This window comes from Henningerozyma blattae, chromosome 4, assembly GCF_000315915.1.
Source record: "Henningerozyma blattae CBS 6284 chromosome 4, complete genome".
Taxonomy (NCBI): domain Eukaryota; kingdom Fungi; phylum Ascomycota; class Saccharomycetes; order Saccharomycetales; family Saccharomycetaceae; genus Henningerozyma; species Henningerozyma blattae.
Genome location: NC_020188.1, coordinates 230287 through 256583, shown reverse-complemented (window position 1 = coordinate 256583; position 26297 = coordinate 230287). Strand labels below are relative to the sequence as shown.

The 26297-nt window shown below is 30.6% G+C and overlaps 9 protein-coding genes across 9 annotated transcripts; 6 read left to right on the top strand and 3 right to left on the bottom strand.

Moving 5' to 3' along the window:
• Nucleotides 1-610: 610 nt before the first annotated feature.
• Nucleotides 611-3214, bottom strand: TBLA0D00970 (uncharacterized protein; the record flags this gene model as incomplete). The annotated part of the gene is made up of 1 exon (XM_004180076.1): nt 611-3214. The coding sequence occupies one exon, from the start codon at nt 3212-3214 to the stop codon at nt 611-613; it is 2604 nt and encodes an 867-aa protein (XP_004180124.1).
• A 445-nt stretch (nt 3215-3659) lies between these two features.
• Nucleotides 3660-8201, bottom strand: RRP5 (Rrp5p; the record flags this gene model as incomplete). Its single annotated transcript, XM_004180075.1, has 1 exon — nt 3660-8201. The coding sequence occupies one exon, from the start codon at nt 8199-8201 to the stop codon at nt 3660-3662; it is 4542 nt and encodes a 1513-aa protein (XP_004180123.1).
• A 744-nt stretch (nt 8202-8945) lies between these two features.
• On the top strand, nt 8946-13373 carry YPK9 (putative acid anhydride hydrolase; the record flags this gene model as incomplete). Its single annotated transcript, XM_004180074.1, has 1 exon — nt 8946-13373. The coding sequence occupies one exon, from the start codon at nt 8946-8948 to the stop codon at nt 13371-13373; it is 4428 nt and encodes a 1475-aa protein (XP_004180122.1).
• A 218-nt stretch (nt 13374-13591) lies between these two features.
• On the bottom strand, nt 13592-14815 carry TBLA0D00940 (uncharacterized protein; the record flags this gene model as incomplete). Its single annotated transcript, XM_004180073.1, has 1 exon — nt 13592-14815. The coding sequence occupies one exon, from the start codon at nt 14813-14815 to the stop codon at nt 13592-13594; it is 1224 nt and encodes a 407-aa protein (XP_004180121.1).
• A 1212-nt stretch (nt 14816-16027) lies between these two features.
• On the top strand, nt 16028-16659 carry RPS10A (40S ribosomal protein eS10; the record flags this gene model as incomplete). Its single annotated transcript, XM_004180072.1, has 2 exons — nt 16028-16073; nt 16394-16659. The coding sequence occupies 2 exons, from the start codon at nt 16028-16030 to the stop codon at nt 16657-16659; spliced, it is 312 nt and encodes a 103-aa protein (XP_004180120.1).
• A 515-nt stretch (nt 16660-17174) lies between these two features.
• On the top strand, nt 17175-19490 carry FUS2 (Fus2p; the record flags this gene model as incomplete). The annotated part of the gene is made up of 1 exon (XM_004180071.1): nt 17175-19490. The coding sequence occupies one exon, from the start codon at nt 17175-17177 to the stop codon at nt 19488-19490; it is 2316 nt and encodes a 771-aa protein (XP_004180119.1).
• A 286-nt stretch (nt 19491-19776) lies between these two features.
• On the top strand, nt 19777-20388 carry RRS1 (ribosome biogenesis protein RRS1; the record flags this gene model as incomplete). The annotated part of the gene is made up of 1 exon (XM_004180070.1): nt 19777-20388. The coding sequence occupies one exon, from the start codon at nt 19777-19779 to the stop codon at nt 20386-20388; it is 612 nt and encodes a 203-aa protein (XP_004180118.1).
• A 422-nt stretch (nt 20389-20810) lies between these two features.
• On the top strand, nt 20811-21635 carry UAF30 (Uaf30p; the record flags this gene model as incomplete). The annotated part of the gene is made up of 1 exon (XM_004180069.1): nt 20811-21635. One exon carries the CDS (start codon nt 20811-20813, stop codon nt 21633-21635), a length of 825 nt encoding a protein of 274 aa, XP_004180117.1.
• A 539-nt stretch (nt 21636-22174) lies between these two features.
• TBLA0D00890 (uncharacterized protein) lies at nt 22175-26062 on the top strand (the record flags this gene model as incomplete). Its single annotated transcript, XM_004180068.1, has 1 exon — nt 22175-26062. One exon carries the CDS (start codon nt 22175-22177, stop codon nt 26060-26062), a length of 3888 nt encoding a protein of 1295 aa, XP_004180116.1.
• Between the last annotated feature and the right edge of the window lie 235 nt (nt 26063-26297).

Here is a 26297-nt window from a genome sequence, read left to right as displayed (position 1 = left end):
ACTAATCTTAATTCGTGGCTTACTTATGCTTCCATTATGTATATTATTCTGAGATGATAGTTGTATATCATTCTTTGATTTAATATGAATCTTTTTAGTTTTGGATTGTTTCTTATCAGAATTATCCCTCTCCTTGGGCTTTTTAACTTTTAATATGGCCATTATTATTCCTTATTATCGGCTTAATATTGTTTAGAATTATTATATCTATATAATAAGTAAATCAATATATATCGGATAAACCGGTGTACCTCCTTGAAGTTTTCAATAGTCTGCTGATAATTGAATTGTAACAATATCTATATGTTTCAATAATAGAGATTTGATTTTTAAATTACTCGGCACAATTTACGGCGCTATCATGGGTAAAGTAGTTAATTAGAACGAAGTAGAATTTAGAAAAATTGCGACATATTTTATATTAAAAATAGAGAAAACAATACATCTTTGAAGATTACTCTACTTATAAAACATTAATAATATTATATGAAAAGCAATTATCACTAGACAACCTTTTCTGAACTAAATTATACTATTCATTATCTCAAAAGCAATAAATAAAATCAGCTTGTTTGAAATATATTTAATATTTCTAGCCATATTTGTTAAATTATATCGTTTCATTATCATTCTGTAGTAGCTCATTAGCTTTTGATTTAGATACCCAGCCAACATTTTTGATAAATACTTTTTTTGGTGGTTTTTCAGCTGGCTCACTAAATTCTTGTTTGGTTGAAATGTATAATGGATAATTTAAAAACGGAATTTCTGAATTCCCATTTTCAAATAATTTTTGTTTATCTTGAGTTTGTTTTACATGTTTAATTGACGGAGCAAATACAGGATTTTCTTTCATATTTTTGGCTTTTTTTGCTCTAATATATTCTTTAAACTGTAGTCTTCCTGTTTCAGAAGTTAAGTCAAATGAGTTCCCAAAATCTTTTCTGGGGACATAAACTTCGAATCTTGGTTTTATTTCATTTTTTTGACAATTTAAATTTTGATAAGAGCTGATAACTTCTCCCTCTATTCTCTTCTCAGTTTGTTTTTTTTTTTCATCACTTGTTATATTTTGAGAATTTAAGTCTTCGATGATTGAATTTGCTTCTACCTCATTTTTTCCTGTACTATTTATAACAGTATAATTACTAGTTCCATGTTCAAAATAATTTTGTTCATCGTATGCAACATTTTTACCTGTTTTTTCTTCAACGAGTTCTAGTTGTTCATTATCAATTGGTTTTGAATCACTTGTACCTCCTTCTTTCACCAATTTTGAATTAAAGTTTGTCATTTGATCATTTTTATAAATATCTGCATAGGAAATTAAAGGTTTTTGCTGTTTGGGCTTTATACCTACGATATATTTTTTTTCTTTGTTAATTTTATCATTTGATCTATCATCTAATTCTGTTTGTGGCATCTCTTGAGCTACACTGTTCTTGTTAGACAAATTACCTTGAATGTTACTCTGGTATCCAGGGTTTAGACTTTTTTCAGAATAAACTTGATGAGTTGTTTTATTAACGCTACATAAAGGTTCAAATGAAATATCTTTTTTTGACGAAGAATCTCGTTCAGGAGCTTTTTCAAAATCGAGTCTTACAGAGGTAGTATTATTCACACTTTGGTTGTTGTTAATATGATTATCCTCATAACATAATATTTCAGTTTTTTCTTGCATGGTGTAAGTTGATGGTACTTCACCTTCTGTCTTATTAGGAGACAAAATGTTACTAGGATTCTCTACTATATTTGGATGAACAGAGAAATTTGAGCATTGAATATTTTCAGTATTTTGAAATTTGTCAGGTTCTAAATCTAAGTCTTTGTTAAACTGTCCCGGTCTCGAATATTGGGGCTGATCTATCGGACTTGGGTTTTTTATTTGACTACTGGTGTTCCTATTAAAAGAATTACCGCCCATCTCATTTTTTGAAGTAGTATTATCTGAAACATAATTATTGTTATTGCTATCGCCTTGAAAATACAAACTAGAATCTTCATTTATTGAGATATATTCGACTTTTCCTTTAATGCATTCATTATAAAATGTCTCAAAATCAAATTTACTCTGAGAGCCATCAAAAATTTGATCATAATACTTAGTTTTTAATTCATTATTCTTTTTCTCACTTGTATTTACAGAAACTATAGCTTGTATTTTAAATAATTCTTGATAAGAATATTTTATCTTTTTTTCTTTTTTTGAATTTGTCAAGCCAGCTGGAGGATTCACTTTACTTAAAAATGGATTAACTAATTGTTTTTTTTCAGCAACCATAGTTGGCTTAGATGAAGTAGATAAATTACTCATTTTTGATACAAAATTACTTGGAAGAAAATGTTGAGGTGGAATTGATTGTGTTATATTAAATACTGAATTTTCATTTGATCGTTGTCTATTATCCGAGGCAAGTGAGAAGTTAAGTTCTGATTTGGAATTAATACTTTTATCTTTGAAAGTTTTTACATGTTTTTTACTATTAGTTGATTCTAGACCAATATTTTGCTTCTTTAGATTTTGTGGCAAGTTTTCTGTTTCCCTTTCGTTTTGTGTATCAATTACAGTTTTTATTTTGGATAAATCAGGCTCTTTAAAAATTCCATCTAACTCAACATTTCTACTAGTTGATTCCATTTGAAGCTGAGACTTATCTTCTTTTTTCTGCTTTATTTCCTTCTTGAAGCTTACTTCATTTTTAATTTTTGTTATTTTAAAGTAGATATATTCCAAAAGTGGAAGAATTGATGCAAATAGCATACAAAACATAAGAAGTTTAAATTTTTTTGTTTTTGTTGGATTTGAAGAGGTATTTTTCATCATATCTGTTGTAACTCCTTTTGATTGAAGAAAACAAATCCCAATAATATTATAAATATTATTTTTATTAAAACTCTCTTTAACATGGTAATTTGTAGCAGTTGAACTATTGTTTACCAGATTTAAATGATTTTCAATACACTCTGTAAACACTTTTTGAGAGATGTCTTTAATGCTTCGGATAGTATCATTCTTCAATAATTTTAAATCAGTGTTAAAATAGAAACTGGAAGTAAGAGTAGAAGGATATAGAATCAACCGAATTGCATTATTATATTCAAAAAAAAATAAATTAGCTACTAAACGAAACAGAATGATGAGAAAAACACCCCATTTTAGCCAAAATATTAATTTGGCTTCTGGAAAAATAGCCGCAGTACCAGATATCATATGTTGGGTATTATTATTAATTTATTTGTTCGAGTATCTGATTGTATGAATAGAATATTTTAAAAGGAGAGTAACCAAGATAATAAGGAAAGTAACAAATAATCTTAAGAAGAACTTAGTTTGAATCAAAATTCTTTTCAAAATTCCTATCTTCTTATAAGGATTTTCACACTTTTGCACTCTCAAAAACCCGCCTGAACATTTGTGGAAATATTTAGCCGCCCAAGCTCGGACAACAAGATATCAAAGAGATCCAGGCAAAAATAACAAAATAAAAGTTAAGAAAAAAGGAAAAATAAATAGGGAGTAATCAATTTTTTCTAAAAATTTATACTAAAAATTAATCTAATATACTAATATACAATGTGGGCGATTTATAATAAGGGCATATACAAGTGAAGTCTGATTGCTGAGCTTTTAACTAGGTGTCATACAAGTGAATAGATTAAACGGATTGCGACTTACCAAGATTTGCTACAAATTCAGTAGCCTTAGCTTTTACGTAACTGGTCATTTTATCATCCTTTTGACCTTCTTCGAACACTAGCCACTTGTTAAAGAAGAATTTTGCTTGTTTTCTTGTAATCTTTCTAGTGAAGACACGTTCAAACAAATCTTCAACCTTCTTCTTTTCGTTTATCTTGATTTCTTGATCAAGATATACATTCCAAATGTCAATTCTTTTTGGAGCATCTGCAATTAACCCTTCAAATAGCGATCTACCTCTTTCAGCATCACCTTTGGCAAACTCTAATTGAGCAAATTTTTTGACAATATCAATATGATTACGTTTAGGTAAAGATTTTAAAGCATTTGCTAGAATAGCACGAGCTTCTTGAGCATTATTTTGAGCTAACAAGAAATCACCCCATGAAGTCCAAATGGAAAGTTTTTCGGAACCAAATTTCTTAGCTGTAGTTTTAAATAACTCGGCAGCTCTGTCTAATTTTTCACTCATTTGGTAAATACTTATTAATTTATTATGGATCGTGTAAGAATCCATATACTGGCAAGCTCTTTTAAATACATCTTCCAAAGTTTCCTCAGTACCAAATGTATTTTCTAAATTTAACATGGCAATCCAAATATTTAACTTTTCAGCTTCTTCTCTGAAGTTTATAATCTTTAAAGCACGTTCCGCAATTTCACGAGCCTTTTCAATTTCACTTAATTGCAGTTGGAAAGCCATATAATTCATCCACACAACCGAAGAGTTTGGATTCCCTATAATTAGACGTTCGAAATCTGCAACAGACTCAGGGGTTCTAGTATTAATATCAATGGTTTTATCTTCAACAATATGATTTTTCTTCGATTTGGACTTCTTCTTGATTTCGGTAAAATCTCCATCATCTTCAGATTCTTCAGTATCATTGGTTTGATCTAAAATACTAGCAGTCCAGTCAAAACCAGTACTTAAACTTAAACCATTGGTGGATATTGGAATCTTTGAATTTTCAGCTTCCTCCATTTCAACATCTTCATCAGACTCATTATCAAATTCAATAACTTCATCCGCATCAGCGTTTTGTATGGTTTCTGTCTTTTCTTCAGTATTCTCTTCCATAGGTTTTTCGTTAGATTCTTCATTATAGTTGTCATTAGAAAAGTAAGAAGCTTTCAAACCTAAAGAAACTTGTTTCTTTTCTGCATTAACTCTTAAAACAATTGCTTTAACCCTATCACCAGCACCAAATAGAGCAGATAAATCATCTGGTATCTTGTCATCTGCGATTTCGGATTTATGGGCTAAACCTGTAACATTCACAGTATTATCTAATTTGACAAAAACACCAAAATCAGTAACATTCTTAACATTACCATTAAATATTTCACCAACTTCAATACTGGAATAATCCTTTAAAATCTTAAGATCACCATTAACCTCGGATTCTCGTAGGGTTACTAAAATACGGTCGTCGCTTTCACAACTGACCACTTTACCAATTACATGCTGTAAAGGATTATAGAATTTTTTCCAATCTTTCAAATAGGAATCCGATAGCTTACTAACTGGAACAAAGGCATCTATGTTAGTACTTAAGTAGATAAAGACACCACTGTCGTTAATATTTTTAATTAAACCATGAACAACATCGCCTTGCTTAATATCATTATGTGACTCAATCAAATGTTGCTTAGCCTCATTAGTACGCAAGGATAAATTGACTTTCTTGGCCTTGGTATTAATAGAGATGACAGTAGCATCAATAGTCTTATTTAGCTTATTTTGATATTCATCAGATAAAGAAACTGAATAATCATTTAAAGCATCTGTAATAAAAGAAACACCGGTAATTTTGTTACCTAAATCTAAGATAACGTGCTTACCGGACACCTTCACAATACGAGCAGGGATTTTATCACCTACTTTAATAGTATCAAGATTTTCAGTTGACTGAGAGATAGCTGAAGCGTTGGCAGCACCTGAAGTTTGATCAGCTTTTGAATTTTTCAATGTTAATAAAAATCTTTCATTTTCTTCATCGGTTCTTAATAGATAAGAAGTAACTGATTGGTTGACATAAAAAGACTTGTTAATATCAACATCTCTACTTTCCACAGCATAACTTGGTAATACTAGCCCAACAAATTTACCGTTGAAAGCAACAAAAATACCTGTATTGGATATAGATTTAATGTAACCGTGCAAAGGAGTTGTTTTATCCAAGCTTATTATATCAGAGAAGGATATTGGCAAAGTTTTGTTTTTAGCGTCGTCAATAAGAGATTTCTTCATCGAAAGATTGAAAACACGAGTTCTGTCATCTTTGTCAATTACGACACCGGTTAATTTTGAACCAATTTTAATTTTCTTAATTGTAGCTCGATTTTGCTCGATTCTTGAATCTGAAAGGTGGCCAACATAAATAACACCACGTAAATTACTATCAGCATCTTCAACTACTACAGAATCCTTGGTTTTTTCAACAACATTCACTTCGATTATAGATCTACCAAGAACTAATTTCTCAATGGCTAATTTTTGAGCTTGGCTATCTTCATTAGATGCTTTACATGATGCAATAACTCGAAATCTCTTTTCATCCACATCCAAGATTTTAATGATAACGGTTTGACCTAGTCTTAGATGTTGCTCTGGTTTACGAACAAATGCTTCCGAAATTTCAGAATTAGGTAAGAATCCTCTTAAACCACCAAAGAAAGATATCAAACAGCCATTTGGTTTAAAGGATTCAACTGTAGCAACTGTTTTTTCATTTTTATTTTGCAGCTGTTTAGCAGAAACGTAATCATCAACAATTTTATTTTCATCATTAACTAAAGATTTTTTTAATGTCATAATGATATGGCCTCTTTTAGTAACCTCTAAAATCCTACCCTTTATTTTAGAACCAATTTTAAATTTACGTTCTGGGTACGATAATTTGACATCAGAAATATGCAGTGGGGGGACGAATGCAGAGAATTGACCGTTAAAAATCTTTAATTCGATACCATCACTCGATACGTTAATAATTTCACAGCCAGTTACCAATTCACCATTTGGAATATCAGCAGCTCTAATATATTTTAGTTTTAAAGCATTTGGATCCGTTGATAGTTGGTAAATTTTATCAATAGTATTATAACCAATTACTCTGGCTTGAATATCACCTGATATATGAATGTCTCCAAGTTTAGAACGATGAACTGCACCAAATAAATCTTCATTTAAGGCAAGATATACAAAATCTGAATCACTGCCTAAGAAAGATGCCGAATCAAAAGTGTAACCTATTGGAAATGCTTCAATAGCTTCAGTTTGTGCTATGTTGTTATCCAAAGAAACAATTTGGTCAAGGGTAGACACAATTAGAACTCTTTCGTCATTTTTGTTGAGTAGAGAGGCAATGATTCTACACTTAATGTTAGAACCGGCTGAATATGTTTCTTTTAATTCTTCCTCAGTGAAAGTTCTCAAATGACTAATTCCGATAAAGCTGGATACCAAACCAAAGATTTTACCTGAGATACCATTAGAAGAGATATCATCACACAAAAAGTCTACCATCTGGCCTGGTACAACAGCATCGATAGAAGAAATATGTGACACTTTACTATTTTTAGCAGAAAAATTTGTGTTTACGATAATTGATCTACCAGATTTCTTATAGATATTAGCTAGGAATACAGAACCTGGTAATAAGGTTTCGAAGTCTGGAACATCCTTTTTAGATATAAAACCAGTTACATTCTCTAAACCTAAGTCTAAAGTGGCCCCATGATCTTCCAAACTTTTAACCGAACATTGGACTGTGGAATGTTTCTCTAGATCTTCAGCAGAAAAAGGATTTACAACAGACGGTTCGATTGATAATTCAATTCTCTTTTTATGATGTTTCTTACTAACTGCATCCAATGCAGTATTCTTTATAACAGAACATCTTAACCATTGTCCGATTTTAAAATATTTATTTAAATTGGGTAGTTCATCAAAATCATGGGTATTTTCTTCCTTTTCGCATTCATCCTTTTCTTCTTCATCGCTCATATCGTCATCAATGTCTTCTAGGATATGGGTAATATGATCAGAAATATGAGTTATTGGAACGTAACCAGAAATACCATCTGTGAATGTAACGCACAAGTCTTTTTTGGTTGTAGAGGTGATTTGACCCAATAGGATAGATCCAACTTTCAAATTTTTGAAATTAATGTGTTCTACAACATTGACAGATTCATCAAGCTCAGTAGAAGATGCTTCACTATTTTTATTCTTTTTTGTAATCTTTTTCTTCTTTTTTGGTCTATCATTTTCAAAAGATTGTGATTTTGTAGATTTTTCCTTTTGGGCAAACAGAACGTCACTAGCAGCTTCATTAGCAACTTGTTTCAATTCTAATGGCGTTAAAACAGAAGAGCCACCTCTTGGGAATGAAACCTCATCAGAATTTTTCAAAAGAGACTGAGCAGGCTGGGTTGTGGCATCTTGTCTGGAGAGAGGAAATTCTTCGTCTCTCTTTCTTTTAGAACTTGGTGCCATATTTATTGATTCTATGAATATAAAATAATGTAATTTGTCACTCTGAAGAAACAAATTCACAATACACAAACTCTAACGACAGGCTTCTACACTTCTTTTCTTATTATAGAAGTAAATGTTATAATGTTGTTGAATTTACTCTAGAGAATTTTTCTAAGGCATTTGTCTCATCGCATCTCATCTCATCGATTCAATGAAAATTTTTTAATCAGGTTGAATTACCCGCCCTAGGAAAACTAGAAGGCGCTATCATATTTGAAAAGAGAATACTAATGTTAACAAAAAAACAGACATCACAGTATCTTCAGAAGGCTTATAAAACGAATCGTTTATTACAATTAAGAGTTTCCTGAATAGTATGATATAAGTAATTTATTATTCTTATTCTTTTTTATTTTAAGTTTCCCATATATAGACCCTGTTTTGATAATAAAAAAATTATCCAAAAATAATCACTCAAGTTTGAAAGACATTTATTTTTTTAACAAAAGTAGCATAAAATCATAGAAAAATAATCATATGGTGCATGCAGGTCATATTAAAATATATTCCATATTCTAATATATTGTTATTCTTTACACCTGTTATAAAGCTCTTTTTCTAGACAGCACAAGGGTTAGTCATTTTGTATAATTATTCCGTAAAAAATTCAGGCTTTTTTAAAATGCAAGAATTATTTCAATTAATCTTAAAAAAGTGTACTATCAAAAATAGTAGATACAATTAGACTAAGTCCATGCTACTATGACTAGATACAATAGCTATGACCCCAGGAATTCTGATGGTACCAATGGCATTGCTGTCCCTACCAATGGAAGACCAAGAAATTCATTTTCTTCGATGCATACAAATTCTACTGCAGTGACACTGACCTCAAGTACTGTTGTTGATCAGAATCAAATAGAATTATATTCAGGTGCTACTTTTGAAACCGTTCCCACATCAATTGTTTCATTTCATCACCCGCATTCTTTTCAATCCAATCTTATGACTGATGGTATGTCCGATTCATCTTCAAGAATTGAACAGAGAGGCAGGCAAGGGGCTATTGCAACAAGCCCTTTAATGAATAGCAGATCAGGGAGTGAATCTCGTGTTCCTAATTTTAGATTTTTCACTGAAGAACAGATAACTTCGGCGGAGGGATCCTCAACCTTAGAACCTGCAGATTATAATGTTGAATGGAATTCTATCCCTGAATATGAAAATAATCGTCTTCGTGGGTCAAATATTGGATCAAGGATTGTATCTAGGAGATCATCCATGCAAAGTAATATATCAGGAGGCTATGGCGCTTTAAAGTCGAGATCACGCTCAATGTCAAGAGTGCGCTCATTTCAAAATAACCAGAATCAATATACGCCAGAACCGGTCTCTGATTTATACCCAACAAGGAGTCACTCATCTGATTTATCCTCTAAATATAATGATCGAAATAGGGTTCCGTTGGCAATTGCAAATGAAGCAATAAATCTTTTTGGTGAGCAAACATCTCAGCACTCTATCTTAGATAATTCCAATGACGAACTTTTAGAGGAAGCTGATAATAATGGCTCTAAATCTGTCGATTCAAATACCGTTAAAAAGACAGCGTTTTTAACTGAATACCTTAAAGCAAACCATTATGAAAAATTCTATCCTAACTACCAAGCCACATTAAAATTTCAAAGATTTTATCTTGCTGAAGAAGATCTTCTAATTGGTATAGCGGGCTATCAAACCTCAAAACTAAAATTGTTTTTATACCATACTCTCTGTTTTATCTCTTGTGGGCTGTTTTATATACTACTAAGGTGGATGCCAAAATATAAGATAAAATTAACAGGGAAAGCTGTACCTTTGGGGAAAGCAGAATGGGTTGCTGTAGAAAACGAGCTTGGAGAATTATCCATCATAGATGTTGAAAGAAAATGGTACAATCGTCTATTAAGCACTATATTACCAATTACATATGATGAAACTACAATGAATAACAATGAGCAAAGGTCTGTACACCATCATGAAGAGACCCCTGAAAATCCAAATATACCAATTATTATTTCCTTCCAATATCGATACATTAATTTTATTTTTTCCCCTTTGGAAGATATATTCAAAGTAAATTCTAATTGGGCAGACCCTCAGTGGTCAAACCTGCAAGATACAGTTAATGGGCTTACAACTGCAACCCAAGAAGATAGATTAATAGCATTTGGGAAAAATTCTATAGACTTAAAGATGAAAACAACTTCAGAAGTATTGTTTCAAGAAGTTCTACATCCCTTCTATGTATTTCAAATATTTTCCATCATTCTTTGGTCACTTGATGAATATTATTATTATGCAGGTTGTATTTTTTTAATCTCAGTTCTTTCTATTTTGGACAGTCTACTCGAAACTAAGAAAACATCCCAGCGTTTATCAGAAATAGCACATTTTCAATGTGAGGTTCGTGTTTTTAGAGATGGGTTCTGGACTCATATTAACGCATCTGAACTAGTCCCAGGTGATGTTTATGAAATTTCTGACCCCAAGCTTGCTATATTCCCTTGTGATTCTGTCATTTTAAATGGAACGTGTATTGTAAATGAATCAATATTAACAGGTGAATCTGTTCCCATTTCTAAAATTCCAATAAATGAAGAAACAATAAAAGACTTGCTGAATGATTTACGTAGTACTCAAATTTCTAATTTGGTATCGAAGTCATTTTTATTTAATGGGACAAAGCTAATCCGAACGTCAATCCCACATAATCAGAATGCAGCATTAGCCATGGTAGTTCGTACTGGGTTCTCAACAATTAAAGGTTCTCTAGTTAGATCTATGGTATTCCCTAAGCCAGTGGGATTTAAATTCTACGAAGATTCTTTTAAATACATTGGCTATATGTCTCTAATCGCAATGGTAGGACTGATAATCAGTTGTGCTCAATTTATGAGACTTGGCCTGGATCATCGAACTATGATATTAAGATGTTTAGATATTATTACTATTGTAGTTCCTCCTGCTCTGCCTGCTACTCTAACAATCGGTACTAATTTTGCAATTTCAAGATTTAAGAAGAAAAAAATATTTTGTATATCTCCAACTAGGGTAAACGTTGGAGGCAAAATTGATGCAATGTGTTTTGATAAGACTGGGACCTTAACAGAAGATGGCCTTGATATTCTAGGTGTACATATAACCAAGACTGGTCCACATAAACTAATTAAATTTAGTAACCTTATTAAGGATGTTCACAAAATTTTTCCAAAATTTTCCCTTAATGACTGTACTTCCATAGACGATGTTAAATCTCGTAATTTTTTAGTATCTATCCTAACTTGCCATTCTTTAAGATTAGTTGATGGGGCTTTATTGGGGGACCCACTTGATTTTAAGATGTTTGAATTTACTGGTTGGTCCTTTGAAGAAGAGTTTCAAACAAAGAAATTTACTTCTATGTATGAAGGTAGACATGAGGGAATTATATTTCCAGAAAATACAGAAATCATACCAGCCATTGTTTATCCCAATAAAGATGACTCTGCAAATCAATTTATTGAAAATGATCCTCATAACTATTTAGGTATTATTAAAACATTTGAATTTTTATCAGAACTGAGATATATGAGCGTTATCGTAAAGCCAAGCTGTTCAGATTCTTATTGGGCATTTACTAAAGGTGCACCAGAGGTCATGTATGATATTTGTGATAGAAGTACAATACCAACGGATTATGAAGATATGCTACAATTGTATACACATAATGGATATAGAGTGATTGCATGTGCTGGCAAAAGGTTACAAAAAAATACTTGGTTATATACTCAAAAAGTTAAGCGAGAGGAGGTCGAATCAAACTTGGAATTTTTAGGGTTTATTGTATTTGAGAATAAATTGAAGGAAGCTTCCAAGCCAACACTGAATGAGTTGCATCGTGCAAATATTCGAACTATAATGTGCACAGGGGATAATATTCTTACTGCAATATCTGTCGGTAAGGAATCTGAATTAATCCAAGAGAAAAATGTTTACATACCAAGTATATTTGAAGATAATTTTATTACAAACCAATATCCAATAAAGTGGGCTGAGATTGATGATCCTGATAATATCTTAGATAGTAAAACGTTAAAGCCAATAAATGGTGATCAAGATTATACCTTGGCTGCATCGGGTGATATTTTCAGGATAATTTTTGGTAATGAGAGAGATATCCAATTTTCGGATGATTATAAGAATTCCATACTTTTGAATTGTTCAGTTTATGCTAGAATGTCGCCGGATGAGAAACATGAGTTAATGATTCAATTGCAAAAAATTGACTACACTATTGGATTTTGTGGTGATGGTGCTAATGACTGTGGTGCTTTAAAGTCTGCTGATGTGGGTATTTCTTTATCAGAAGCAGAAGCTTCTGTTGCAGCTCCTTTTACATCTCAAATATTTGATATCAGCTGTGTTTTAGATGTAATTAAAGAAGGCAGAGCTTCATTAGTTACATCATTTGCATGCTTTCAGTATATGACATTATATTCGGCTATCCAATTTATTACCATTACAATTTTATATGGTCGGGGTTCTAATTTGGGAGATTTCCAATTTTTATATATTGATTTATTACTAATTATTCCAATTGCTATTTTCATGTCATGGTCCAAACCATTTCATAAAATTGTTAAGAAGAGGCCATCAGCAAATTTGGTTTCTTTAAAGATATTAGTACCACTTTTAGTAAGTATCATTATCATTTTAATTTTCCAAATCATTCCTTGGTTAATTGTTCAACATTTAGATTGGTATATTAAACCAATTGTTGCAGGTGATAATGCCGTGCAATCTTCTGATAACACCATACTTTTTTTCATTTCTAATTTTCAATATATTCTAATCGCAATAATATTGACCATTGGTCCACCTTATAGAGAAAAAATATCAAAGAATATGGGATTTATCATCGATATTAGTCTATCATTGTTAATAAGTTTATCACTAATGTACATTAATCCCGATAATATCTTGGGAAGTTTATTGCAATTAACAAAGATCAGTGGAACTTTTAAAGTTTTTATTTTACTTTGGGTTTTTTTCAATTACTGGGCACTAGATATAATTCCAAAATTCATTAAACCTTTATTTAAAAAGAAGAAAAGTAGTAAATTATATAAAAACTTGCTTCGTTTGGAACACGAGAGTTATGTTGTTTAAGAAGTGAAGTGTATATGAGTTTAAAAATAAATTGTAATAATAAAAGATCTATAATAAGAAAAAAATAGATCCTGTATCTAAATATAGTCGTAAAAAAGGTAAATCTATAAATAATCGTATATTCTAATGAATGAATACGTATATTAAGAAGAAAAAAAAGTTGAATGCAGCTGTCCTTTGGTTAAAAAAAAACAAACTAAATAAGTAAATTGGTATAATCAAGAGCTTGATGCGTTTCTCATAGATAAGAAACAATTCCAAAGAATCCCCACGGAAGAACTAAAGGGAACTTGGAAATGTTTTGGAACAATTAAGAAGTTTAAAAATTGAACCATTGGCCAAACCATATAATTACAACCTAGAGTTGATATGTATAACTTTTTGATCTTTAATTTAAATGTTTCATGATCACCATGTTCCATGATATAGTTGGAGTATTTGAAAAAATAGTATAAGGAGACTGGGGAATATAATAATTGATCAGATAAGACTCTTTCAAAGACTTTAACGATAGTCGGATCTTCAGTGAAGAAGAAATTTAAGAATTTATACCATGGGACTTGGAAAAATGTAATAAAAAACCCCCAGAACATGAAGCAAATCCATCTATAAAACCCAAATACGTCAGCTTTGAAAAGATTACCGCGTGATTCAACTAAATCATTTTCCAATAAAGAATCATTATGGGTAATATCTGGCAATCCCGATTCTAAATCAGGATGAGATTGAGTATCCGTAAAGGGACCAAGTAAAGGACGATGAGCCATTGGCTCATTAGCATTATCATTTGGTAATGCATAATCATTAAATATTGATATTCTATCAGCTTCAATAGTATAGTTATCATTATCATTATTTTCAATATTTGAGACAGTATTGTTTAATGAATTTGTATTAAGAATAGTCAATTGAGCATCACTATCGAAAAGTTCTTCAATACCTAAGGTTCTAAAAAATTGATGAGAAGTATTATTAATAAAACTTGGAGAAGGATCTAATTGTAGAGAAAAATAGCAACTAATAGATTGAGCTAAGATATCTGAAATGCCAAATAAGATGATGTTAGTTAGAATTGATGCACCGAGTGTTGTCTTATTATATAACGAGTAATAGATTCTTGTCAATTTAAAAAGAAAAGAGAGCCAAATTGTCAAGAGAACCCAATGAATAATAGATATCTTGTAAATGTAATAATGTCTTATCTTTTCATATATTGAACTGAATTTCTGCATTATTAAAGCGTTTGCTGTTGTATTATTATGAGTATTTGTAGGTGTGTTTTGTTCAGACCATATCGAGCTATCTGAACGATTCAAATCATTATATATGGGGGAAGAATCTATCGATTGGTTATCTGAAAGAGAAGCTATATTATTTATAGCTGGAACGACGTCTTGATAATGTACTGATATTCGATCTCTTCCAAATAATTTTAAAGGCATGAATCTATGTAGTATGAAAGAGTTTAAAAAAAAAGTACGTCAGCACGTTAGTACCTATATTAGTGGAAATACGGAGAAGATAACTAAAGCAGTCTAGAATTTATTACGCAATAACTTCGTTTATTTACTTTTTTTAACGAATACTCTGTAAATTGGGGGATACTATTTTCAATCGTGTTTTCCTAATAAAAATTCTAAATAAATATCTATAGTAGAAATTAATCCAATATTTGTTCTAGTTAAAACTAAAAAAGGAAGAGGCAAAAGAAACTCCATTTTTAGGGGACTCACTTTACAGATTAGGAAAATATATCGGAGCAAAATAGGCAAATATTACAACTAGGTAATAAAAAAAAATATACATCCATTATGTAAAGTGTATGATACTCTATTAAATAATGCTCACTACCCCTGATCAGTAATAATGGGCAAAATTACAATACTAAGAATGATTCACAAAAATCATAATCAAGCATATCAAAACGGTAATTTCAAGATTCTGGTGTCATTTAAAAACAAATTGAGAATAATGTTCACTAATTTATCATTGTTTTCTATAGCTATACAAATAACCTATAATATAGTATACGATTGAACTCTTTTGTGTTCCATTGAATCATTAATATGTCTTATTGTGTCGAATTTATTTTTTCCATGATCTAAGTGAAATCGGTTTGAAAAACTTGAAAAACTTGAAAAACCTGAAAAATTTGGAAAATTTTGTGGTTTTGCGGACTGCTACACCTGTGCACCAAACGTCAAGACATTTTGTGTTCGGTCCTTCTAGAACGGAAAAGCTCTGCCTAAGTTCCAAAAAGAAACCCCCCGAAGAGACGGAATTTTCTCGTGCCAATTTCTCCCAGCCTGTTGCCCAATCTCTACTAGTTTAGACAGACGCAAACTCAGTAAACTATCCAAGTCGAGAGAACGACAGGACGACAGGAGGAAAAGACTACAGGAGGAGGACAAGATTACAGGAGGAGGAGGAGAGCTAGTACGAGGTAAATGACAACGACTAGGCAGGCTTGGAATTCTCCGAGAACAGAGGTGAGAAAATTACGTGAGGACGTAACCCGAGTGGTGATGAGGACCTAGTAGTTGGTGAAAAAATATAAGCGTTAAAGTGGTATTTCTGGGGGTGGTTTTTAAACAGTGTTTACGCTCATATCATATAGAAGAAAGCACAGTACAGATAATCCAGCCAACATGTTGATGCCAAAGGAAGACAGAGACAAGATTCACAGATATTTGTTTCAAGGTATGTTTGAATGAAAAAGCCGATTTGGATAAGAGGTCGTGGAATTCAAGTTATTAATGGACAGCGAAATTGTTAAAGATATGGGATTGAAAAGGATAAGGTTTTATAGTCAATAGAGTATTTTTCAAGACATTGTGGAATTGATAAAAAAAAGAGATACAGATCGAAGTCATTATGGAAACTATGTGGCCAATTCAGCGTTCCATTTATTAACTATCCACATTAATTCCCCGCAATAATATAATAGAAACTCAGTTTACTAACAGAAATTGTTTAAAATTAATCTTTGATTATTTTTATTTTAATTGCATATTAAACAGAAGGTGTTGTTGTTGCCAAGAAGGACTTCAACCAACCAAAACATGAAGAAATTGACACCAAAAACTTGTACGTTATCAAAGCTTTACAATCTTTGACTTCCAAGGGTTACGTCAAGACTCAATTCTCATGGCAATACTATTACTACACCTTGACTGAAGCTGGTGTAGAATACTTGAGAGATTACTTGCATTTACCAGAACACATTGTTCCAGGTACTTACATGCAAGACAGATCTGCTACTGTCAGACCACAAAGAAGATACTAATTGCCTTATAATTTGTTGATTTTATTCTATATAATATAATAATTTAGCATTTTATTTAGTTTTTATTCTTCTAATTTAACAATATATATGTTTATCGATCTATATGTGTATATTTCCCCTTTGTGTGTTTATTATTTAAACAGTCAAAATCTTTCTATAATTTAACTAAACAAAATATCTTTAAAAATAAGTACGAAAAAGCATACTCATAACAATATTCCTTACTGCATTGTATCTTGTTTTTTTTTCTTTTTTTTGCACGGCTATAACATATTTGAAACATTTTAGAAATTTCTCCGAAATATTGTTATATGTCACATAATAGAATATGTTTCAGAAAAATAAAAGGTGTGTCACTAATAGCTTGCTGATATGGTAAGATTCTCGATTATACATAAATGGATAGGAAATGAACAATTTTAAGCTTATAATTCTATCTCTTCAAAAAAGTATTTTGTTGTCGTTTTTAACAGAGTGTGGTCTGAACATTCTTAGACAATCTCAAGCATCCAACAATGTTTAAAACATCACAATTAGCAGAAGATTATAATCAATATTCTTCAAATTCTTTAACGCCTATTAGAGATTATAAGAATGATTATTTTCATAAATACGATAATAAACTACCTAAAACTACACTTAATAACTCAAATTTAAAATATCATAATAATGCCAAGAAAATGTTGAGTTTAAAAAAGTATAATAATTATAGTTATAAACCTAAAGATCCACTAGGTAAGAAAAGGCCATCAGATTTAAACTTAACAGACTTAGAACAACCAATGATTAAAAAAATCAACTCTCCTCATGCGCAACTTTCCATATTATCTTCTAATTCAAATAAAAAAATTCCATTATGTAAAGATATTAAATCTAATTTTATGACCTGTTTGAAAAATTTATATTATTCAGAAATAAACTATATTAAAGATTTGGAATTAGTTAATAATAATTTTAGAAAAAATTTAAAACAATTTTTACATTTAAGTAATACTGAAGAAAATTTGTTATTTGGTAATATTGAAACCATCATTTCAATATCAAAACTTTTCATTGATGATCTAGAAGAGCATTTATTAACAACTATAAATAATCATTCAACTACTAATATTACCACTTTTAATATGGAGGTATGGCAAATTCTGAAAGATTCCTCTTCAAATGTTTTCCAAAAATTAGATTTTTCTATACCTTTCAATTTAAATTATTTAAGGGTGAAATCAAATTATTTTAATTACTCACTAGCTCATAATAATCAATTGGATCTTTTAAACCTTATAAAGACTTGTGATCTACTTGCTTATACTAATTGGAATAATTATTCAATGAAGGAAGCTTCAATAGATCAAACTACTAATGAGAAAAGAAATTCCAAAGATTTCAAATTTGATAATATTTTGCAAAAACCAATTTTAAGAACTTTTCAATGGGTACTAACTCTTCAAAATTTAATTGATTTTGGAAATTCTTTCTTAAATAGTAACAATATTGATGCTTTAAAATTAACTTTAAAAAATTATTCAAACTTTCAAAAAAATATTGTATTCGAAATTCAAGACTATAGGAATAATAGTATGTATGATTATTGTTTGACACCTATTGAAATTATTCAAAATTATATAGATTTGGAATCTCCAATGTCAAAATCGTCAGTTTCAAACCCCATTTTATCACAGATTACGTCTCCAGCAAATATTGAGACACCACCACAACTTCTAAATATTAGTGAAACTTCTAGTGTTTATTCGAATGAAACTACTATTGAGGTCATAGAAGATTTAGGTAGCACGTGTAATATTAGCGAAAGCTCACCTTCAAGTCCTGTTCAACCCTTACAATTTAAAAGAGAAGAATCGATTAAGGGATCAATTATTAACGATGAATCTTCTCTTGAAGAAATTGATTCACTCTCCCAATTACCAAAAATTTCCAGTCCAAAATTGAAAACTACTAGCACAGGGATATCGCGTAGCAGTACATTAAGATCTTTAACTAGGTCAATTCAACGAGTAGGCACAAGTACCCGTAAAGAGATTGCATTTTCAAAGCATAATTCATCACACAGTGGTATTAAAAGCAAAACAAATGATCAAAAAGAAAAAACTTTAAACGATCATATAGTAAGATTTAAGCAATTGCATAAAGATTTAATTGGTTTAAAAAATTTATTAAAAAAGGCAGATTTCTTATCAGTCATTGAGCCTCTTATAAAACTGGTAAGTTTATGGTCAAATTTAATTAGTGAAAAGACTGAAAAATCTCAGCCCAGCACAGAAGATGCCAAAAAATATGATAGCTTCTTAAATGAATTATATACGAGGAAAGAAGAATTAATTTTGTTAAAATTTTCTTCTTTTAATGAAATGATAATTAATCCTATCGATAAGATACTTGAACATTGTGATGCTGTAAAGACACAAATTAACGATTTAAACAAATTAAAAAAGGAATACATTATTTATATACAAGAAAAAAAACTAAAATCTATGATAATCAAAAGAAAAATTATAAGTGACCATTTCGAATCTTTACAAAATAACCTTATAACTCAACTGCCAGCTTTTATTGAATTGTTTCATAAAACTTTCGAAAAGATTATTCTTAACTACAATTTGCTTTTGAAAAAATTTTTAGTAATATCAGCAGGAGAAGAGGACCTGCTAAGACAAGATTTAACTACTTTGGAATCTCAAAATAATAAAGGGAATAATGATATAATAACTGAATATCTACAGGCTCGTTACAACTCTAAGTTGCAGATTAGAGAAAATTGGAATCTTTCCACCAATCCAGAAGAAAGCAAAATTGTAAGAAAGTTGTTTGAGCTTTGAGTTTAAATTATATCTTATTCTTTATATTAGTATCACAGTGCTTTTCGGTGCGTTTCTTTTTTTATTTTATAAATGATAATAAATTTTATATATTTAATTTTTTTTTAAATAAAATTTGTTCACGTGAAATCAAAGTAAATTTTTTTCAAAATCGTAAAAGTGATGAGATGGAATGACATGTAGCAATGATAGAACAAGAAAATTAAAAAGAAATATTTAACAAAATACAGAAAATTAACAACTTATCCTTCAACCTAGTATATCAAAATCCTCTATATCCAATAATATGTCTACAGTTGATTACAAAGATAGACCTGTAACTGTTGAAAAACCAATCCCCGTTACTTATGATTTAGGTAACTTGGCTGTTTTCGATTCCAACGTACTTGACAAAAATGATTTTGATTCTTCTAATGGTGAACGTGAAAAGCATATCAAAGATCACACCCGTGATAATGTACAATTATTAATCAATCAGATATTATCTTTACCAATGAAAACCACTACAGAAGCAACTGGTGGCTCTAGCGGACAAAGTTCTACAATGACATTAATTCAATTACCAGAACCTTTAACAGAATTACCAAGAGAGAAGCCATTACCAAAGGCTAAGGCACCAACTAAATGGGAACAGTTTGCTGCTAAGAAGGGTATTCAACCTAAGGCTAAGACTGGTAAAATGATTTACGATGAAGCCAGTGGTGAATGGGTTCCAAAATGGGGTTATAAAGGTGCTAATAAGAAATTAGATGACCAATGGTTAGTTGAAGTTGATGATGACGTTAAAGGTACTGATAAAGAATTGATTGACCCAAGAACTTTAAATAGACAGGCTAGAAAGCAATTAATTAAGAAAAATGAAAGACAGCAAAAGAAGAATTTGAGAAATTCTTCATAATCAAAAAAAAAAAATACACATATTCAATTTCTTTAAAAACAAAAAACGAGATTTAATAAAATCTAGTCATTGCATATATTAGTTAATATATTATACTAGATATTTTTTTTCTGTCAAGCTTGGTAGTTTAAACTTATTCTCCGTATAAATAGCTATATATTTTTGTATATTAATTAAACACTATCGCGTAAATTATAAATCTGGTATTTAAGTAAATAAAAATTTACAAATTTATCTTCTTTCCAAAATAAAAAAAAATAGAACGAGAAAATGAGATGGTCGGAACAGACTAAATATAATTTTCATTCCAAGTATCTAAAGATAGATACAGTCTAATTGGAAGACATATCGAAGATTATTCTCTAATATTATTCGAATTAAAATTATCTTCTGCATAAATTTTAGATTAGAATTCCGTAGCCATGATACTTGATGCAAATTCAAAACATATGATAGATATTATTATCAAGCAAACTCCTCGAGATAAACTAACTATTCAGCATGTAATAGATCAAGTACATGAAGTATTTGCAGCAGATTTGGCAACAATAGATGATAATATAGAAAAACATATCGTGAAACGAATTGGAGAAATAACTAAAACTACAATAAAAACAGTATCATTAGAAGAGTTAGAGCAAAAGAATCGACTTCTGATAGAAAAATTACTAAAGAAAGTTAAAAAGCAGGCGAAAGCTAAAAATCCATCCAAAAAAGTATCTAAGGAAACCCCTAAAGCAAAAGTTGCAAATAATTTATCAACTAAGTATGTTGTACTAAGCAAAGAATTATCTCATTTGTTAGGGGAAAATGAACTACCTCGTCTCGAAATTACAAAGGAATTATGGAAATATATTAAAAATAATAATCTGCAAGATCCAGCTAATAAGCAAAGAATAATATCAGACAAAATGTTGAAGCCAATATTTGGTGATAATTTTCATATGCTAGATATCGGTAAAGTATTGAACAATCATATAATATCAGATACTAATAATAATCATTTGAACAATAGTATATCTCATACTGAGAAAGATACTGGTAGTGATGCAAAGAGCGGCACTCTCTCTAATAATTCTGTCGATTTAGCAACTCGTACGGATATCGAACCTAATTCAAATATTTCATCTAGTTCAGATATTGTATCTTATGCAGATATTGCATCTAGCTTAGATTCAGAATCTAATTTAACTTCTGATATAGATTCTGAAGCTTCGACTGATATTTCAGCAGAGGAGACCAGTTAACCTTGTAAACTACGTCTACGATAGGAGTCATTTTATTTACACAAATTTAGAGCATATCTTCCTCACTATTAGCCATCAATATGCAGATAATTCATAGCTGCAACTCGCATTTTAGTGTCCTTATTTTACCAATTCTAATTTAATTATCCAATTATACAAAAAATGGTACGATCTACACAAATAGTCTTTTGTTTATTCCAGTTTTCCAGCAGGAAAAGTTCGTAATATATACATACACATATTCATGTCCTTAAATTTTCTGATAGTCAAGGTCGTATCTAACTTAGTTACCACTTTTCCTTGGAATCGTGCCTTTTCTATTTTTGTTCAAATCTCATCTTTCGCGTTTATCCTACAAATTCTTAAAGACGAAAACGTAAACAAAAACAATACTTAAAACTTATAGTTTCGAGAAAAAAAAATGAAAATATTTAATCGCCAAGCAAAATTAAGTAGAGACAAGTGATTTATATATATATATATATATATATATATACGTCCAAAGGGTTTTAAACAGGCCCGACACGGTTGATTAAGATATGTCAAGAATAATTTCCACTGGCTCAATGACACAATCTTTACCTACTGTTGCTGATATTTATGATAAAAATAATGGTGCCAGCTTAGAAGAAGCATACTGGAGTTCCCTAAGAATCCTGTTATTGGATTATATAAATGGCCCCAGATTTAAAACTAGATATGTTTCTCCGGATAACAAAATCAATTCTAGACCCGTATCTGGAACTAATGTAAGAGTATCATCTAATTCCAGTGCTACTACTGTCTCCACAAATCCGTTAGATGAGCATGCTATGATCATATATATTTTACCCAAATTAGCTAAGAGGTTAAGAGCAATAACAATAGGAGAAGTAAAGATTTCCAACCCTCTTCTGAGAAGATCTTTATTAAAATTTTACAACGATAATATTATGGATAAAGAAATGTACCTTGAATTGAAAAAGTTAAATAGATTTGAGGTTTTGCTAATTAATTTCACTAAAGCTTCAAATATGGAGCTAACCAAAGCTACAATAGGTGATAGGCAAGCAGAATTATATGAACAATTATCGTATTTTATTCGTATGATTTTATCTCTAGGGAAGGGGAATATCACCGATGATATCAAATTAAAACTAACCCAATATCAGAAGAGTATGGATCCGGGTGTATCTAAAGAAGAATCTCATTTGCCTATATATAAAAATATATCAAACCATACTACTAATCAAGCAATGGTGTCTAAGAAGCCTTCTTTTGTATTAAAGGAAATTCCTCATATATTTGTTCTGAAAGATATATTCAATGTTACCGAATCTAAATTACAAGCAGACGTGATCGCATCATCTATACATATTTCAAATGAAGAATATTGTAAAGAATTACGAGCTTATAGAGATTCTGTAGATACAAGTGACTCTTCGACATTAATTAAAGAAGATTTTGATAATGTTCTGGACTATAATGTTTGGAAAAAATTCGAATTAAAAGAAGTAGATGAATTATTATCTATTTATGGAGATAAGAGGCATACTGAACTTTCAAAAATGAATATTTGGATTCCTGAGAATTCAATGAGCATTTTTGTGAAATTGATATCCCTCTTACTGCAATTAGAAGCTGCAGAAAACTCGAATATCACTAGTTACTCTCAAAGGCTCGTTTTTTTCATCTCAAAGTTTTCAAAATATTGGCGTTTAAATTTTCCAACAACTCTACTGTCATTATTATATACTTCTGCAAACCTAACTATCCTGTCAGATAAAGAATTAAACATTACAACTGCAGAGAGTTTTTTCAATTTTATGTTTACTGTTGTTCCTGGATCAAATGATTATTTAGATACACAATATTGGAATGATCAAGATAGAGCTCGTTGGGCCTTAAACATGTCTCAAACTTCAAATCAATGCATGGTTCATCTAGATAATCTACTATCAGGAATTTTTGGAAATACTATGCCAAAATTAAACCCAGTTCTGTTATTTTATTACAGCTATGTGTTAGAAGACACAGCATTTATGTCATTTGAAGAGCAATATGAGTCTGAAAGAAAAAAATGGTTGAAACAATTAAGAAAAACACTATTTGATAGTAGCATAGAGTATTACGTTTCTCTCTTAGATTCGATTCCAAAAGATAAAACAATTGACATTATTCACATACAAGATGTGGCACAATTAATTATCGAACGTATTGAACGGTTACAGAAAAGATTTACAAAACCATTACTAGATACTATACTTATCGCTCCAGAATGTGCATCATTTTTAATTGAAGCTTTTGGTACCGATTTTTCTACAATGATCAAACGAGTAACAAAATATAACAAACCAGATTCTGCAACAGCGTTAGATGCTTATAAAGTATTCAGAGAAATCCGTTATATTTACCTACAAGTACAGCCAAACAAAAAATTTCCATGTAAACTTGAAAATGTTTTCTTCGAATATTTACTTCAACTATGTGATGATGTTAGTTCCAAGATAGTTAAGGTAATAACTAATTCGATAAAAAGTGAAAATTGGGAACCAATTAATGATACTGTAACCTATAGTCAATCGGTATTAGATATTTTTAAAATGTTCAATGAATCTATATCAGTCTTTAGGAAATTAGAATGGGAAAATGAGTATCAAATCTCAAAGATAATTACGTTCATCTTGAAGACTTTTTCAGATGGCTTAAATGCTTATATCGTTCAAGTTTTAGAAATAATAGAATCTGATTTGCAGAATGAAGATGAAAATGAAGAACTAGGTTCAGAGGGTATCAAAGAAAAAAATATTAAATATTCGTCAAAGATTCCTAATTCTTGGAACTTCCATGACATTAAGAATGTCTTACTTTCAGAAAACGTAGTTGAGATCCCACAGCCTTATGAATATAGAAAGAGAACTTGTACTCTCTTATGCAATCTGGAAGCAATGATTGAAAAATTAAATGCCATGGATGATTATATCCAAGCAGAACATATATCACAGATAATAGCCGAAAATGAAAAAAAAGGGAAGTCTGTCAAGGATAATATTGGCAGTAAAAATATAGCCTCACTTGATAATTTGTATACTATTAGAATCATTAGTGCGGATGATGTAAAAGGATTGTCTCATGATGGTTTGTCTAATTTAAGTCTGAGTATTTTAAATCAGAAATCTGAAAAATATATAGGTAAAACTAAAACTGTCAAGAAATCTATAAATCCGATTTGGGATGAGGAATTTGAGTTTACTTCATCTCAGAGTGATTCAGTTCCTCTTTCTCTCATTCTTTGGCATCACACAAATAGGAAAATCGAAAAACTCAACAAAATGCAGATATGTGGTAAAATTTCATTTGTATTAGATAAAAGAAAGATTAAAGAAAATGGCTATCCAAATAGTTTCCTTTTACCATTTGATACCCAAGGATATCTAGTCTTCGAAGTATCATTAGAAAGAGAGAAATTGGATGCCATGTTTTCGATGGGTAAAATATATAGATCTTTGATAAGAGCTAGAAATAGAGCTATTGATCTTTTTGTTTCCAAATGTTTTACATTTATTCAATTTGCATTTTCAAGGGATACTCTGAAAACCATATGTGGTAACAACGGTAAACAGCAATCTCCTAAAAACGCTATTTATGATGCGATTGTTCCATTATTCGATTACTTAAATTCCAATTTAAATATCCTTGGTACTGAATTAAATGAAGAGTTATTATTTAAAGTTATGCTTAACGCGTGGAACTTAATCTTAAGAGCCGTTGATAATCTTATTTTACCTCCACTATCGATAGGAAAAAGTGAAAGTGTTCTTAATTCTCGTAAGAACACAAGTTGGACAGAGGTTGTGGCATCATCATTCAATTATGGTACAATTATTCCCGGTTATGGTAGAGCTTTAACTACTCTTGAATTAGAATCGATTTTTATTTGGCTTCGAGCATTATGTGTCGATTTTTTTTATAATGCAGGAGAAGGTCCACCACTTGAGAAATTGAAGAATGAAATTTACCAAGGTTTGTTACTAGTACCTATATTCTACGATAAAGATATCATATCATTGAAAGAAGATGCGCAGAGAATGGTTCCAGAATACACAAAATATATGCAAATTATCAACGGAGTTAGCACTAATGAGGACACACCTAGTGAAATTAACAAGAATAGAGTCTCTAGTTTAAATAAGCGCTTAGGTACATTAGCTAGAAAAAAGACAATTATGGCCAATGCTACTCTGAGAAAGAGAAAACAAATGAAAAAGGAATTATCTGAAATTAAGCAAGAACCAATAAAAAATGTTGAGCAAACTTTAATAATTGTTTTAAGGATTTTGATTAGCAAGGGAGAATTAGAGTATGTTCATGAAATATTGATGGAGCAAGAAAAGGCTAAAAAACGTATTGAGGCTAGTCGTTTGATTCATCAGGCCATTGAAGGATAAATGGTTTCATGGTATTTTTCTATTATATTCCACCATATTGGTAGCTATGGAATTAAGTATTCTGCATCATCCAAACATTATTTAGAAAAATGATAAATGGTTAATTCACAATGTTGACAGAATCCTTGAAAATTTAATTAATAATAAAAAAAATCAAAAATTTGAATTCGTTTCAAACTGTAATTAAAGAGGTCTTCCTATATTTGAATACCTCATTTCCAAATTTATTATCATA